Source organism: Peromyscus eremicus, chromosome 17 (assembly GCF_949786415.1).
Source record: "Peromyscus eremicus chromosome 17, PerEre_H2_v1, whole genome shotgun sequence".
Taxonomy (NCBI): Eukaryota; Metazoa; Chordata; class Mammalia; order Rodentia; family Cricetidae; genus Peromyscus; species Peromyscus eremicus.
The window spans coordinates 11,751,092-11,766,556 of NC_081433.1; the positions used below are offsets into that span (position 1 = coordinate 11,751,092).

Consider the following 15,465-nt stretch of genomic DNA (forward strand, 5'->3'; position numbering starts at 1 on the left):
GAGCTCACTCAGTTTTGCCCTCTTGTACTAAGGAATGTTGTCTGCATAGTGATGCTGATCACCTCTGGTCATCTTTTTCAATAGTCTTAGGAACACCCTCATTCATTTCAGGATTTGTTTGTTTTGTTTGGTTTTATTTTTATCACAGTCCAGTGCTGGATAGCTGTCAAATATTCAGTGGGAACTCTGTAAATAAGTGAGGGGGGAAATGGGGCCTCTAAAACCCCCACATTTTAAAGGCTTTATTTTTATTTAAGAGTATGTGTATGGGTTTGTGCACTTGCAAGTGCAGTACCCACAGCGGCCAGGAGAGGGCATAAGAACTCCTTGAACTGGAGCTACCTGATATAGGTACTGAGAACTGAAGATAGGTCCTCTGCAAGAACAGGAAGTACTCTTTCACCACTGAGCCATTTCTCCTTCCCTGAAAGACTGATGTCTACCCACGAAGTCCTGCAAGTATAGTATTTTTATAAGCATGAACATATTGTTCAGGGATACTGTGTGCATGCATTTATGTTTTGTACACACAGTCTCATGGATAATCTTCAACATCCAGAAGATACGCAGTGCTTGGCAATTCCAACTTCTAGAAATAGGTAGACCTGGACTTAATTTTGCTGCCACTGACCAGCACAGTGGGATTCTGAGAAATGAAATTATTTTAGTTAACTGCTACATTCACTTTAAGTGATAGTAACAAGTAATTTTATTTACTTATAGAATTCCTGTGATGATATGATTAGAAAGTGCATTTGAGAGCATTATACAGTCATTGATACATATATTTGTCTGTCTAACTTCTATCAACCTCAATATCTATAGTTAGCTAGTTGTATAATTTATCTTTAAACCATATCCATCTATCTGTTATCAACCTACTATATATTTATTTATTATCTGTTTATTGTCTGTGATACATTTATCTTGCTGTGATCACCTACTCCTCTACCATTACCTGTCTATAAATCTATCATGTATGTATTTATCAATCACTTATCTATAAATGTTTTATCATATATTTGTATAATGATAATCTACCTATCAGCTATGTATATCTATCATCTGATTTCTGATTACCAATTCTTCATCTATCTAGCATGTATCTTTCTCTCAATCATATATTACCAACCTTTCTATCTATTAACTTTCTATTTTTATCCTACCTTTCTATTTATCCGTCTATCCATTTGTCTATCCATTATCTATGTATTCATTTACCCATATGTCTATATATCAAATCCACATGTCCCTATCTACCAGACAACAATTTTATATATATATATGATATCTATTACAATATATGATATATACATATATACAAATACACACACACACACCTACGTGTATATATAGTGTATGTCCTAAAGACATACACTATAGCTGGTAGTAAATATCTGCTTTAATCAATGGAATCATTTTAAGAAAAAAGCAAATTTGATAGAATTCCTTAGAACTCACTGTAAGCAGCTTGTGATCGTGTATCTCACTAGGATTTATTAAATAGAATTATACAATTTGCTAGGTCCATGGATGGAGCAAATGATACATGAAATGATGAGTATTTTCAGTTATTGGCTCATCTTATTCTGTACTTAACTGTTAAAATCTCTGAATTTCTTATACAGCAGTCTAAAAACTCATTTGCCAAGAAGACCCAAAAGCATCCCTTTGAAGAAACTCAAATACTCCATGTAGACAACATTAGAATATTTGTAAATATTTTCAATGGAATTACAAAGTTAAATTCAATGACTTAATGCATTAATTGTAATATTTTAACTTATTGTTTCCATATTCATTATGTAGCTTAATATTTCCATGTATGAATAACAATTTACATAAGTAATGCTTATTGCAAAGTATTGTAAAAAAAGTCATGAGTTCCATGCACACATTAAGACCATTGCCAAAGTTATATTTTGAAAGATCTTAGAAGTTTGGACAATTTTCTCAGTCCAAGCTAGTGAATGTAAATTAAAATTTTAAGCAGGAATATGTTAATACTATAGAAATTCTAATTTAGGAAAGCAGTGCTACTTTAAGGACCACAGGGAAAAGCTTTAATAGTTGATTTAGTACTTTTATCTAAATTCAATCTCCATTAAAGAGCCTGGATAATATATTAACATTGTTTTTGTCTTTTTATATTAACATTAATTAGATCGTTTCCTTCATAGAAATTACAATATATACTGTCTCTTCAAAACAACCATTACTAGAGTAGAAGAAAAGCTGAATTTTTTTTTTTAATTGTAAAGAACACACTGGAAACTGCTGTAGATGTCATCCTGACCACCACCACATTGACCCTTCTTCCTCTACTGCAGGTATTTTTTTCCCATCCTAGGCACTCCCCAAGCTTTGCCTTAGAGGGTGAGAGTTGCCTCCCATCCCTGGGGACTTGAGCTACCAATGAGGTAGGGGATCTGTCAGCGAGAGCTTGCCTCTCCTCCAGGTAACTTCCCCTATCTGGACTCTTCATCCCTTATGATGGTGAACTTCATTTTCTATAGACAGAAAACACACTTCCATTTTTACAAAGGTCTTTGATATGTGGCAGCAATAAATAATTATTATATTCTAATATTAAATATTGCATAAAATTTGGTTTATTGACAAGAGACGTGTGTATTTTCACCAATATTTTCCTTCAAAAATAGTCTTGTATTTATTGGCAATTATCAGATAAATGATTAACCATTGAAAGTGTAACTTACAAAAACACTTTCACATATCCTAAAAGCATCTTCAACTTAGCATAGAGTTTATGCACTTTTCCAGTATGTTCCCTCATGAGCCTTTCCACAAACATGAAATACTTTCCAACAGAGAAAATTTACCAATGTTTTAAAAACTGTACCATAATCCATCATGAAAAACCCATAGCAGATCAGGAAGGTTTAATGTAAAGGGGCACCTGTCAATCACTCAACTCCAAAGTTTTCTTCATTAGCTACTGGTAGTTGAGAAATACAGAGTACAAAGATGGACTTTGTCAAGACAGAGAGGAGAATTTCCATGGTTCCAGGACTTTGGACACATTTTCTTCTCTCTGAACAGAAATCATCTAGAAATGTAGGAGGAAGTATGCCTCAGAGGCAGCTAACACTCACTGCTGTAGAGACATTTTTTCTATGATAATAAGCAAAAGACGTGATTCAGAACTCAATGGAAGGTGGCTGGTGTAACTAAATTTGAAATTTAATCAAACCATTGACCTTAAATCAGCCTGCCACTGTCCAAAGACTGTGTTACTTCTTGACAATCAGTCACACACTCCACAGTGCTCAACCCTTCTAGCAACTGACACTGGTTTACATGAAAGTATAGTGAGCTCACAAACAAGCAACCTCAGTGCCCATCATGGAAGAGGGCAGCTGGAATCCTGACAGCCTAGATTTAGAAGAGTGATGAACAGTCAGAAAAACCTTCAGCCAGAGCAGGCTGGTATCTTCAGCATCATTGCATGGGTCACTTCAAATAAAAGGATTGCTTAGCCTTTGTACAACTCCACAGGGGTCAATTCTAACTATTATCACCTGACAGTTGCATAGCAAGGAAGTTCAGCTGCACAAACCAAATGCAGATTTGAACTTTCCACAAGAAACATGTGTGTCACATGTACTCAGTATTAAAGCAAACCAGAGACACATTTCAGACAAACCATGGAAGTTATAAAGAGAGAGTCATCAATGGCTCCACCTGCAACATATTTTTCTTGACTCATAGGCACCAGAGTTTACTGGTGTTACAAATGATAACTCTTATGTTACACATGAAAGAAAAATAAAAATCTCTATGCCAAACTAAATCAGACCTCTGAGACTTCATACTGCAAGTACCCCCTTCAATTCCTTCAAATCTAACTCAAAGAAAATCATTACCTCTACCAAAGTCCACTCTTCTTCTGTTACATTTACACCAAGACAACTTAAAACTTAATAACAGCATCACAAACTCTCTGAGCACAAAGTCCAACACAAGTCGGAAATTCCACTGCTTTGTGAGAATCAAATGACGGTGAGGCCAAACGAATTTCTCAGTGAAAATTTTCAGTTTTGACAAAAATCCCTCATTTCATGAGACCACCTTATGTAAGCCCTGATTAGCAGTTGTATGCCCAAGTAAAAGTTTTAATAAAACTCTTTTAGATTAAAAACAAATACTCTACAACCAACCAATTCATATGTATAGCCCTCAGATGTTACCATTGCAGTCAATAAAACAAACTGATTCATACATTCAGATCACTAAAGGAAAACTTAAGCATCCTTTTTGGACTGAGTTCTTTGATAGAGGACAGTGCTGTATCAACTTGTCAATATATTAAAGAACAGTCCAGTTCTACCACCGTACAACACATCTCTGCGTCCACACCATCATCTCACAGCAGCAGGTTAGGTTATAAGACAGCTTAGCAGTGTGCCAAGTGCAGCACCCTCCTACCTTCATACATGGCCTTGAAACCCTGGGCGCTCACTGCAAAGTCCGTGGTGAACCAGAGGGTAAGGAGTGACCCGGTGCTTACAATGGAGGAGGGCAGCTGGAATCCTGACAGCCTGGATTGAGAAGAAAGACGAAGAGTCAGAAAAACCTTCAGTTCAACATATATGTATTAAAGTGCACACATTTGTGGGAGAAGCTGCTTTACTGACATTCACTGATAACATTTTGTTTGTTTAAGAGAGACTTTATTATGAGGCTCAGGCTAGACATGAAGTGGTCTTTCTTTTGTATCAGGCTTCTGAGTGATGAGACTACATGTATGATACAATGATAAGCTTTGATAATTCTTAGCTATGTTACCTTTATCTAAGTGAGGTCATCAAAAATTTAGATAGCTGTTGTACACATGTTTGATGTTAATGTAAATTAAATACCAGTAAGCCCAAAATTTGTTTACCTAAATAACTTTTGAGAAAATTCTTTGTAGAAGAATTGTTCACCATTGTCTTCAGCAGGATCAGGACTACATAGTACTATACAATGAAACTTATGTACACCATAAGAGACAGGATACCTGCTGGGCAGCGGTGACGCATGTCTTTAATCCCAGCACTCAGGAGGCAGAGGAAGGCGGATCTCTGTGAGTTCAAGGCCAGCCTGGTCTACAGAGTGAGATCCAGGACAGGCACCAAAACTGCACAGAGAAACCCTCTCAAAAAAAAACAAACAACAACAACAACAACAAAAAGAGACAGGAGCCCCTTCACATGCTTCTGTGTCCAGTCCCCATTTTCTGCTCATCAGATAGCATATGTCTTCTCTACAATGGCAGCTGTTTGTTCTTATATTTACTCTAAAAAAAAAAGGGTGGTTTCCTTAGAGGAGAAACCATGTGCTTATCACTGCACACAATGAAACTCAGTTACCTTCCTCAGAAGTCACATCATTGATCTTAACATTCATTTTTCAAGATAAATCTTTTGGTTTGTAAGAAATGTTTTCCAGCCAACACAATGAGTATTTTTAAAAGTTTTAATTGGCAATGGTCAGAGCTCAGAAAGAGGAAACTAGAGACTACATATGTGTAGTACTTTGAAAGTCAATAAATTTTTTTTCAAAAGTCAAAGGGAACTTAGAACAGATTATATTTCATTAAATTTAATAATTAAAGGGGTTTATCTATAGATATATGCTGTAGTAGAATAGCCTGCACTAAGCAATCATGCAGAAGACAGAGCAAATGTACATCCTCTGAAAGATGGATGCTGGTGCCCTACAGTATGAGTGACCTCATTACAGCTGCTGGGGGTTATAGAATCAATGGTTTGAATGGATCCAGGTGATCTACTATTACCAACAGTAGATTGATCAATAAGATGACAGAATGAACAAGCTTAAAAATGAGTTTATATTCAAGTGGGAATTATTATGAAAGCATGGATCACACTAATTTTGTTTTACATTATCCTTATTTTGTGTTGACTCCTTGTAAACTTGATTTTTTTTTTTGTTTAGAAAAATCAACTCTCATGCTAAGAGATGGATCATTCTGTAAAGTTCTTGTTGTGCAAGCATGAAGACCTGAGTTCAGATCCTGGCACCCTGTAAAAGCAGTCATGTACACTGTAACTCCAATGTCAAGGCTGAGAACACGTAGATCCCTGTAGCTCCTTTGCCAGCAAGTCAGACCACATCCATAAGCTCCAGGTTCAGTGAAAGACCCAGTCTCAAAAAGTAAAGTGGTGGATGATTGGGAAAGGCATCCAACCTTAACCTTTCGCATCCACGAACATGCGTAACAGGTGTACCCAGATGTGAGCATGTATACATACATATACCCCGCACAAACACTGTAAAAGTCAACTTTCCTTAAGTCTTTTATTGTGGATGCTCAATATAAGGAGAACTCCCAATTTCTCTCTAGTATCACAATAATACAAACTAGGTATTGATACAATAACAACAACAAAACAAAACTATAGGCCAACATCTCCAGTAGAGAAAGATGTGAAATCCTCAATAAAATACGTGAAAAATGAACACAGGTGTATTTCAAAAAGATCATCTGCCATGATCAAGTTGGCTTTTTCATGGAGATGCACCGATGGTCCAACCTATGTAAATTAAAAAACATAATAAATAAGACAAATGAACTTAAAGGCAAAAAAATCACATAATCATCCCAAAAGATGCAGAAAAGGCCTTTGATAACATCTAACATACTTTCATGACAAGAGTCCTAGAGAATGCAGGCCTGGAGGGAACATAGCTCAACATAACAAAGCATATATATGGCAAACCCACCACCAACATTAATTTAACTGGAGAAAAAGTCAAAGAAGGCCGGGCGGTGGTGGCACACACCTTTAATCCCAGCACTCGGGAGGCAGAGGCAGGTGGATCTCTGTGAGTTCGAGGCCAGCCTGGTCTCCAAAGCGAGTTCCAGGAAAGGCACAAAGCTGCAGAGAGAAACCCTGTCTCGAAAAACCAAAAAAAAAAAAAAAAAAAAAAAAAAAAAAAGTCAAAGAAATCCCAATAACCCCAGGAAGGAGACAGCACTGTCCAGCATCTCCACTCCTTTTCAACATAGAGCTTGAAGCATTAACTATAACAACAGGATAAAGGTAAATAAAGGGTCACAAACAGGAAAACAAATCAAATCAACCCTATCTGCAGATTGTACGATATACCTAAGAGATCCCAAAAATTCGACCAGAAAACTAGAGATAATTGAAAATTTTATGCAATAATTCTTTGAGTTAATTTTATCTAAAGTCTAGGTGAGACAAAATTTGCACATGTGTATGCGAAAATGTACAGGAATACATGAAGATGGCAAAAAAAAAACAAAAAAACAAAAAAACAAACCACTAGCCCTATACGAGCAATGCTTTGGTAAACAGAGACAGAATTATTCTAAATGCAATGTGGTGAAGAAACCAGGAAAGCACAAGGCATGGGCCACTGGTATTTCAGGGCTTGTTTTATGGCTAAGGAAGTGAAAACTATCTGGGACATATCTGAGGAAAAGGGCTGATGCATGATCAGTGCATCAAAACAGGAAATGTGACGTGGACCTCTGTGAATACAGCTGAGTTCTACTTTTAAAAGGTTCAAAATCAGTCAATGGGAAATCTAACAACTGGGTCTCCACAAGCAAAAGTTGCCCTAGACCCAGCTAACTTGTCTATAATGCCATGACCTACAAGTAGAAACCTAAAATATAAAATTATACAACTTTTATTAAAAACAGGGCAAGTCTTCAAGGCCCACAGTACTGGAAGAATCCCTGTTTTATACGACATTTATCATCCAGCAGAGGGAAAGTTAATACATGGGATTTCATAAAATTTTAAAACTTTTCTCTATGAAAGACCCTATTAAGAGGATTCAAAGACATTCTGCAGCCTGAAAGAAGATATTTGCAAGCTAATTACCTGGACAAGCTAAATTATCTAGAATATATAATAGACTCAACAGTGAAAAACAAGCAATGCAATTAGAAAATTGGCAAAATACACAAGGAATCATGTCCTAGTTAGCTCTCTACTGCTGTGGTAAAACAAGGGCCAAAAACAACTTGGGGAAGAAAGGATTTATTTAGCTTAGAAATCACAGTCTGTCATCAAGGGAAGCCAGGCCAGGAGCTGAAGCAGGAACCTGAAGGCAGGAACTGAGGCAGAGACTATGGAGGAACACTTCTTATTGACTTCCAGGCACTCTTTCAGCTACCTTTTCTAAGCAGTTCAGGTTCACCTCCCTAAGGACAGTACTGTCCACAGTGGGCTACACCCTCCTACATCAATTAGCAATCCAAAAATTGCCCCAAAGACAAGACCACAAGCCATTGTGAAGGTGGCAATCACTCTGCCCAGGTTTGTCAGGTTTATGAGTAAGATTAGCCACCACAGATCATATCACCTAGAAGACAGAAGGCCCATGGGAATGTGTTAAAGCAACCTCTAGTCCCTAGAACAATGGGTTTTAAACCAGAAAAACAGGACCACACAGCTATCAGAGGGGCTGAAAGAAAAAACACTGAAGCAAAAACTAGATAAAGGGCTGAGAAAACTCATGCATTTCTAGTTGAAGTGTGAACTGGTGCAGTCACTTCGTAAAATAGTTTGTCATTTTCTTAAAAACAGGATGCTGGAGAGATGTCTTAGCAGTGAAGAGCATGAGATGCTATTTTTGCAAATATCCTGAGTTCAGCTCCCAGTATCCACTCTGGTTTACAACTACTATCTCTAATTTCAGCTCCAGGGGATGTATGTCATTTCTCAGCCTCTGTGGACACTTATACATACATGGCACACACACACACACACACACACACACACACACACACACACACACACAAATTAGTTAATTAACTAAAACTAAGTGAATATATTAAAATAAATAAGCAATGTATAAAACCTAATAATTATTCTTGATGTTTACCCAAAACTTCCTCTAATGATACAAATGTTAACTTCACTGTTAATATTCTGGCCATATCAGTGTACTGTGACTTGGTAAGATGTTACAACTAGAAAAAGTAGTGAGGGGTATACTGAATCTCTGTCAACTCTGTGAAACTATCATCTTCTAAATATTGAATAGCTTAATAAAAATACATTGGAAAGGCTTGAAAGAGACTTTTAAAGAAATATTAATAAAGTGTAACATAATCACTTTGTAGAAACACACTACATATAATTAATTACAAAAATTTATTCATTAACTTTCAAATGATAAATGAAACAAAAACACTGAGAGTGTTGTATTTAGAAATCAATCATCTTTAAATTTTCAATACATATTTCTTTCATTGTGTCCCTTACTATATATCAGGCATGCTTGCATGCTCATTATTGGGCCACATTATTTCTCATTGTAATTAAACTGTCATAATAAGGGAACAAGCAAGACAAACACACAAAATTGGCCAACTTTCCCTGCTTCATTTTTCTTTGTCAAAGCCCATTTTACCTACATGTGAACATTGGCAGATACAGATAGTAAATATCTCCAGAGAACTGAAGTGGCATTGGGAACAACTGTAAGGTGACTGCAGTATGAACCCAGCTACATGCTCATCTCCTCACTCACATCTTGACTCCTGCCAGCATGCTTTGCAATAAATGCTGCAACTCATCACCATGACTTGCTGGGCATAGAGGAAAGCTGGGAAGAACAGTTCTTCATCCAGCGCAAAACTCCACGCCACGGCACCCTATGCAGAAAGCCACCTTGTCAACACTATGAAAATCACCAGGCTTTTGTCCAGGTGAACTAGTGGCAGGGATAGACTGGTCAGGTAAGAGGATCTGTGGGGACAGTGACAAAAAATCGATTTCATTCTTAGAAAAAAGTATAGTTGCTGTCAATCTAAACACGACGTTCACTCTGTCTTTTATAGAAGGATCCTATTGTCCTGTAGGATCTCATTTATATTTCCACTTGGGAGAAACCAATTCCCCTTGCACATGCAGCAATCTGGGTGACTGATAGCTCATACCCTGTCAACATGAGTGATTGTAAACTAAAGCCGGAATGACTGTTGCTAACGTCTCTCCATTCCAGGTACATGTTCAACTCTGCAGAAGTATGAATTTCAGAATTGAACAAGTTTATTCTTCTTCCATTTCTCAAGAAATTACTGAGATGAATAGCAGTAGAAATTGACCTCAAATATTTTGCACTGTACTACCATGCTGATGCACAGGTATACCAGTGTGGGCACCTGCAAGGACAGAAGCACTGATTCTGGATGGAAACAACAAATTCAAGGGAGAACTCAGAGCGGGGAGCAAACCAGAGCTGGCACTGTTTGCATGAGATCAAATAACGAGGGAGCAATTAGTCTACAAGACAGAAGAGCACTCCTGAATTATACAATGTATATATTGTATAATCAGTATTTGTGATTTTAAAATGTCAATTATATTTAAAACTAAGGCTTCGTTAAAATGTCAAGTGCATATTTTAAGTAAATTAGGAAATATCACTAAATCAAATCTTCTTCCAGAGAATGTAATTGCTTTAAGGAAAATATCTGTAAGCCAAATGCAGCCAAACTGACATTAATATTCAATATTTAGTCTCATCACATGTCAGGCCATCTGCCAATGTGAAGATCCTACAGCTTAAAGAAAGAAGTGGTACAACAAATGAACTTCCCTAAAACTAGAATTTCATCAAGACATTTCTGGGGGCTGTGAGAATGTTTCCATGGGTGATAAATTTATATATATATGTGTGTGTGTGTGTGTGTGTGTGTGTGTGTATGTATATATATACATATATACATGTACATATGTACATACACACACATATATGTATATATATGGAGAGAGAGAGTCAGGAACTAATAGCTTATGCAGATACTTATGAGTTCATCTTTTCATTACACACCCTTAAGTTATCCCAACTGCACACCCCCTGGAACTGTCTCCAGATGAGATGTTTTCAAAAGTGAACCATCATCCATTTGCCATTAACATTTTTATTTTTGAGTCTTTTACCTAAGTACTTTATATGAACATGCATTTTACCATACCTTTATTTTTAAATAATCATTTGTCACTTAAAATATTGTCCAATTATCTACTAAAACATGTCATGCTTAATATCACCTAATGAAAGCTCCCCTGGTGTGGACTGAGTTAAAAACATTATGTGTTCATCAATTTCATGTTTTCAAAACCTTCTGAAACCCTTGAGGCATAAGCAACCAGTCTACCAGTATAGGAATCTTCACTAGCCACTCTGTTCTGAGGCCCCTATGACTACCCATATTAGGACATTAGGGGCCTTTGTCTTATTTACATGTCAGGTGTGCAAGATGAGGCCATTGGAACCTTCTGCTTTCTGTTCCTCCTTCTCTCCCTCACCCACTACACTTGTATTTATCTGGTGTGACTTCAAAGCGACACAGTTGTCTGCTTATTCCTTTATATAACAGGGATCCTGACTTCTTAACAGTTCCACGCTGTAATTATCAACAGTCCAAGAGTCTTGGGAAAAGCATTGTGCAAAGTCTCAGGTTAACAAAAGCCTAAGAAAAGACTTTGTGTTACTAGGACTCCAGTCACTTAACTGGGAACCACACACAATGCAACCAGAAGGGTATTGGCTTTGTACAAAGAAAGCCAGGACATCTTATTTACAGTCTAGACATCTGTACCCTTGTCTGGGACTTCCTAGGAACCTAGATAACAATGTGTCTACTTCATAAGCACCAATGCTAACTTGTAAGTGTTAACTAGAAATGCCTTTCAGTACCCATTTCTGGAAGGAGAGCTGAGCCTAGAGGATCTGTATTGCTATCTACATGTTTAGGGAAAAAAAAAAACAACAACAACACAGGCAATCATGCTCAAATCTTTCATTTTTGTTTTTGATAACTGGAATTCACTAATTTCTCTTTAAAAGTTTGCTTTTGTCTTTTTCATGTGTGTTCAGGCATCTGTGTTCATATAGAAGTGTATATCCTAATACAGTTTTAAAATATGTCTCCATTGGCTGAGGAAAGATGTTCCTTCACTTTGAGTAATCAGAAACTAGGTGACTTTTGTCTTTTGGCAATACTTCCTGGCAAGGAAGAGAGAGACTATCTTGTAGAATCTGTACATTCTGCATTAGTTCACAAATTGGGATAGAACTGGGCTCATTTAATTACAGAAGGAGCTAATATACACTGACAGAGTATAGAAAGAACCCTTGGCCTGGAAAAGAAGAGAGAACAGTGGTAGCTCCCATTTTGGGTACTCAGTCGAATCCCACATTTTTAAGAGAGAACAGAGGGGTTATAATCAGTTGCTCACAGCAATGTGCTGAGATCATAGGATGCCTGCCATCTGGGACCTGGATGTTTAGACATCTCTGTCACAATAGCTGTTCTTTTAATCCAAACCAAACCTTTCTACACCTTTGGTTTTGCTAAGTCTTGGGCTCTGTGTTCACCTAAGCTTGTACTGAAATACAGACAAGCCATAAATGCAGACACAATGCAAGATGAACCCAGATCCAACTGTCCCGAAAGACAGATACCGTCTACTGCAGGGAACTTTGAACCGTAATAAAGGGGAAGCCATCTTATGAAAAATGCAGATTGAGACAGCAAGTTCCTGTCATACACTGTCCAGAGTGGCTTCTCACCCATCAGATGTCCCTTGCCTTTTTATTTAAGCTTGGAATATGGCTTCCTAAGCTGTGGACAGTGGATTGGAAAATAAATTTCCTTAAGTAATATTTTCTGTTTAGATCCATTAATAATATAAATGGCAATTAGAGCATTGCCTTCAACCCTAGGTCACTACCCCTTCCCTGAGAGCTTTGCCACTAAAATCCTCTCCCCTTAGACATGTGTGAAACCTCTGTTCTCATTGCCCAGTTCCAGATACACAAGGGTCACTTCCCCCTAGACCCTGTGAGAACTTTCATCTGGTTGGGGTGATTTAGTACACCAGGCAAGTCTTAGTTTGTACTAGTCAAAAATTACCCCCTAAGGGGATACACTCTCTGCTAAGCACCACTGTCTAATAAATGTGCCTCTGGAAAAATAAAATAAAATTCCTCAAATTGCATTTGAGACAAATTTGCCAAGAATTAATTTCACTGATCTTTTCTCTCTATCCCTCCACCGAGTTATTTTGAGAAAGTTATTTCACAATTACAGTGCCTGTGATACGCTATTAGAAGCAAAGATCTAAACAGATTTTGCCCCCAAGCATGAAATAACATCCTGTTCAAGTATCTCTGTTATGGCAACAGAGCCTTTTATGAATCACATTAAAATGGCCAATGTCCCTCACACCCTGTGCCTGCTTCTTGTACCGTTAGACACTCCTCACTGGGGTCCTCCACCTAAGTGATAAGAACCCCCAAATTGTCTTTCTAGTAAAGAATCCATTAGCTGAGTTTTCATATCAAGATCTCCTTTCAAGCTGTTTGGGTCCAGATAGGCCCCTTTTCCATGTTAAGATTTCAGATAAACCCTGAGCTACTTCAGAGTCACTCAATGGGCCTGCTGGATTTCCTCCTGAGAATGGCTGGTTAATACTAATCTGACACACACTGTGGTGTGGGAACTGAGGTAAAGCGCTCACTGATTTCCCTGTGGGCAAGCCTAGGGAGCAGGCAGCCACGTCTGAATACTTAGGCCAAAATAACATGAAGAAAAGGGTAAAATGGGTCAAATACGCCAGAGAAATAACTCTGAGAAAATTTGTTTCACTGTGGTATCTGATAAGCTTGATTTTTTAAAGTTTAAATTCCCCTTCTTAATTGTACATCTTACTTGTACAAAAATAGAAACTGGAACTCCATTAGTGACAAGTCTACAGTAGGGAGAATTACACACAACACACAATACACACACATACATATTACACTCACATGTATTCACACACACAAGCACACCTGATGCACTTAAATAAACATGCATACAAATACATACACACGTACACATGATGCACACATGCATTCTCGTGCACACACCTGCCTGTAGAGTTAAAGTAGGGGTGAGGGGAGGTGGGAGGGGAAGAGAAAGAGAGACCAGATGGAGAAGGATCTTTCTCAGGTCAGCTTCCTGAGGCCTAACTGGAACACCTACATAAGCCTGGACCCATTTCAAATGAATGACAGCTGTAAGCCTGTCTGAGGTGAAGGGGGGAAAAAAGCAGACACTAATTGGAAAATAAGAAAACATAAAAGTTAGAAATGAAAACTAGACAGCCTAAGATTAGATTTAAAAAAATTCTTCTAACAATTCAGAAACCCAACACGTTTTGGGAGTCTGATAGCATGTACTAATGTGACCCATGCCTCCTAAATGGCCAAAACCTACAGGTGAGAGGAAGCACTATGAAGTTCTTCTGTTATTTTCATTTTGGAATAAATCAATGTGGCTTCTCTACGTTTGAATACTATGAATCCAATAGTCAAAGAGGAAATTATCTGAAATAGCCAGTGTATTTTAAAAGTTAAAATGCTATCCACTTTTATCTGAGTCTTTGTATGTGTGAATGTGTTCACAGAAGGCTTAAAAAATTACCTAAAGTGTTTTAATAAAGTTCATGGACTGGAATAGACAGATGCCTGACTATAATCCAGAAATACTGTGGTTGGAGTGTGTGTGTGTGTGTGTGTGTGTGTGTGTGTGTGTGTGTGTGTATGTGTGTGTGTGTATGTGTGTGTGTGTATGTGTATGTGTGTGTGTATGTGTGTGTGTGTGTGTATGTGTATGTGTGTGTGTGGTTTGTTATATACAATCAATTGTCATTAAAATATATATGGTATAAATAACATTGGTTAGTAACTATGTTGAGAAACTTGGGAAAATGAATTTGGGTCTACACTTATCATCCTTTGGGCCATCAAAAAGCAGCATACAGTGATATCACACATCACTGCTTCCTCCTTTTAGCTACCTTTCAGACAAGAGTCCTGAGATCAGGGCAGACTAAATCTCTCATGCAAAGCACTGCTCTTAGAACTCAGTTTCCTGGCTATGAACTGAGTGATTATTTCAGGTCAAAGTCATTTTCACATTGTATTGATTTTCCAGATCTGGAGTCTAATCAAGTGGAGTAGTCCTACACTCCCCAGATACAATGCTGGATAATTCTGGGCACATTCACTAGCTCCCAGTCACTGCTCTCCATCCTAAACATCAGAATCTTACGCAATCCTTAAAGCAACCTGTGTCTTAGAGAAACAAGCCTCTGACTTTGCAGGTGGGAAAACCACACCCCATCTCAGATGGCTACCTTCTTAGAAAAACACAGGTGGCCAGTGCCAAAGACAAGATTCACTTCAGCAGTCCCTCTCCAGCCATGGTAGGAACTCCTTCATGCTCAAGACAGATTTCAAGCAAGCTTTATGAAAATACACATGGAAAACAATTTTATCTAAAACTTGGGGACTGACTCAAAAATATCAGCTTCATCTGCATGTCATCAATCAAATTTCTGAAATGCAATGTTTAAATGAATCAAAAATAAGACAATATGCATTTAAAAATTTTGT

The 15,465-nt window shown here is 37.7% G+C and overlaps 1 protein-coding gene across 1 annotated transcript in view; it reads right to left on the minus strand.

Moving 5' to 3' along the window:
* Positions 1–15,465, minus strand: part of Csmd1 (CUB and Sushi multiple domains 1) — a 1,274,530-nt gene that overhangs the window by 1,087,789 nt on the left and 171,276 nt on the right. Inside the window, 1 exon segment of the mRNA XM_059244994.1 lies at positions 4,450–4,562. Within this exon segment, the coding sequence (XP_059100977.1) occupies positions 4,450–4,562 (113 nt within the window).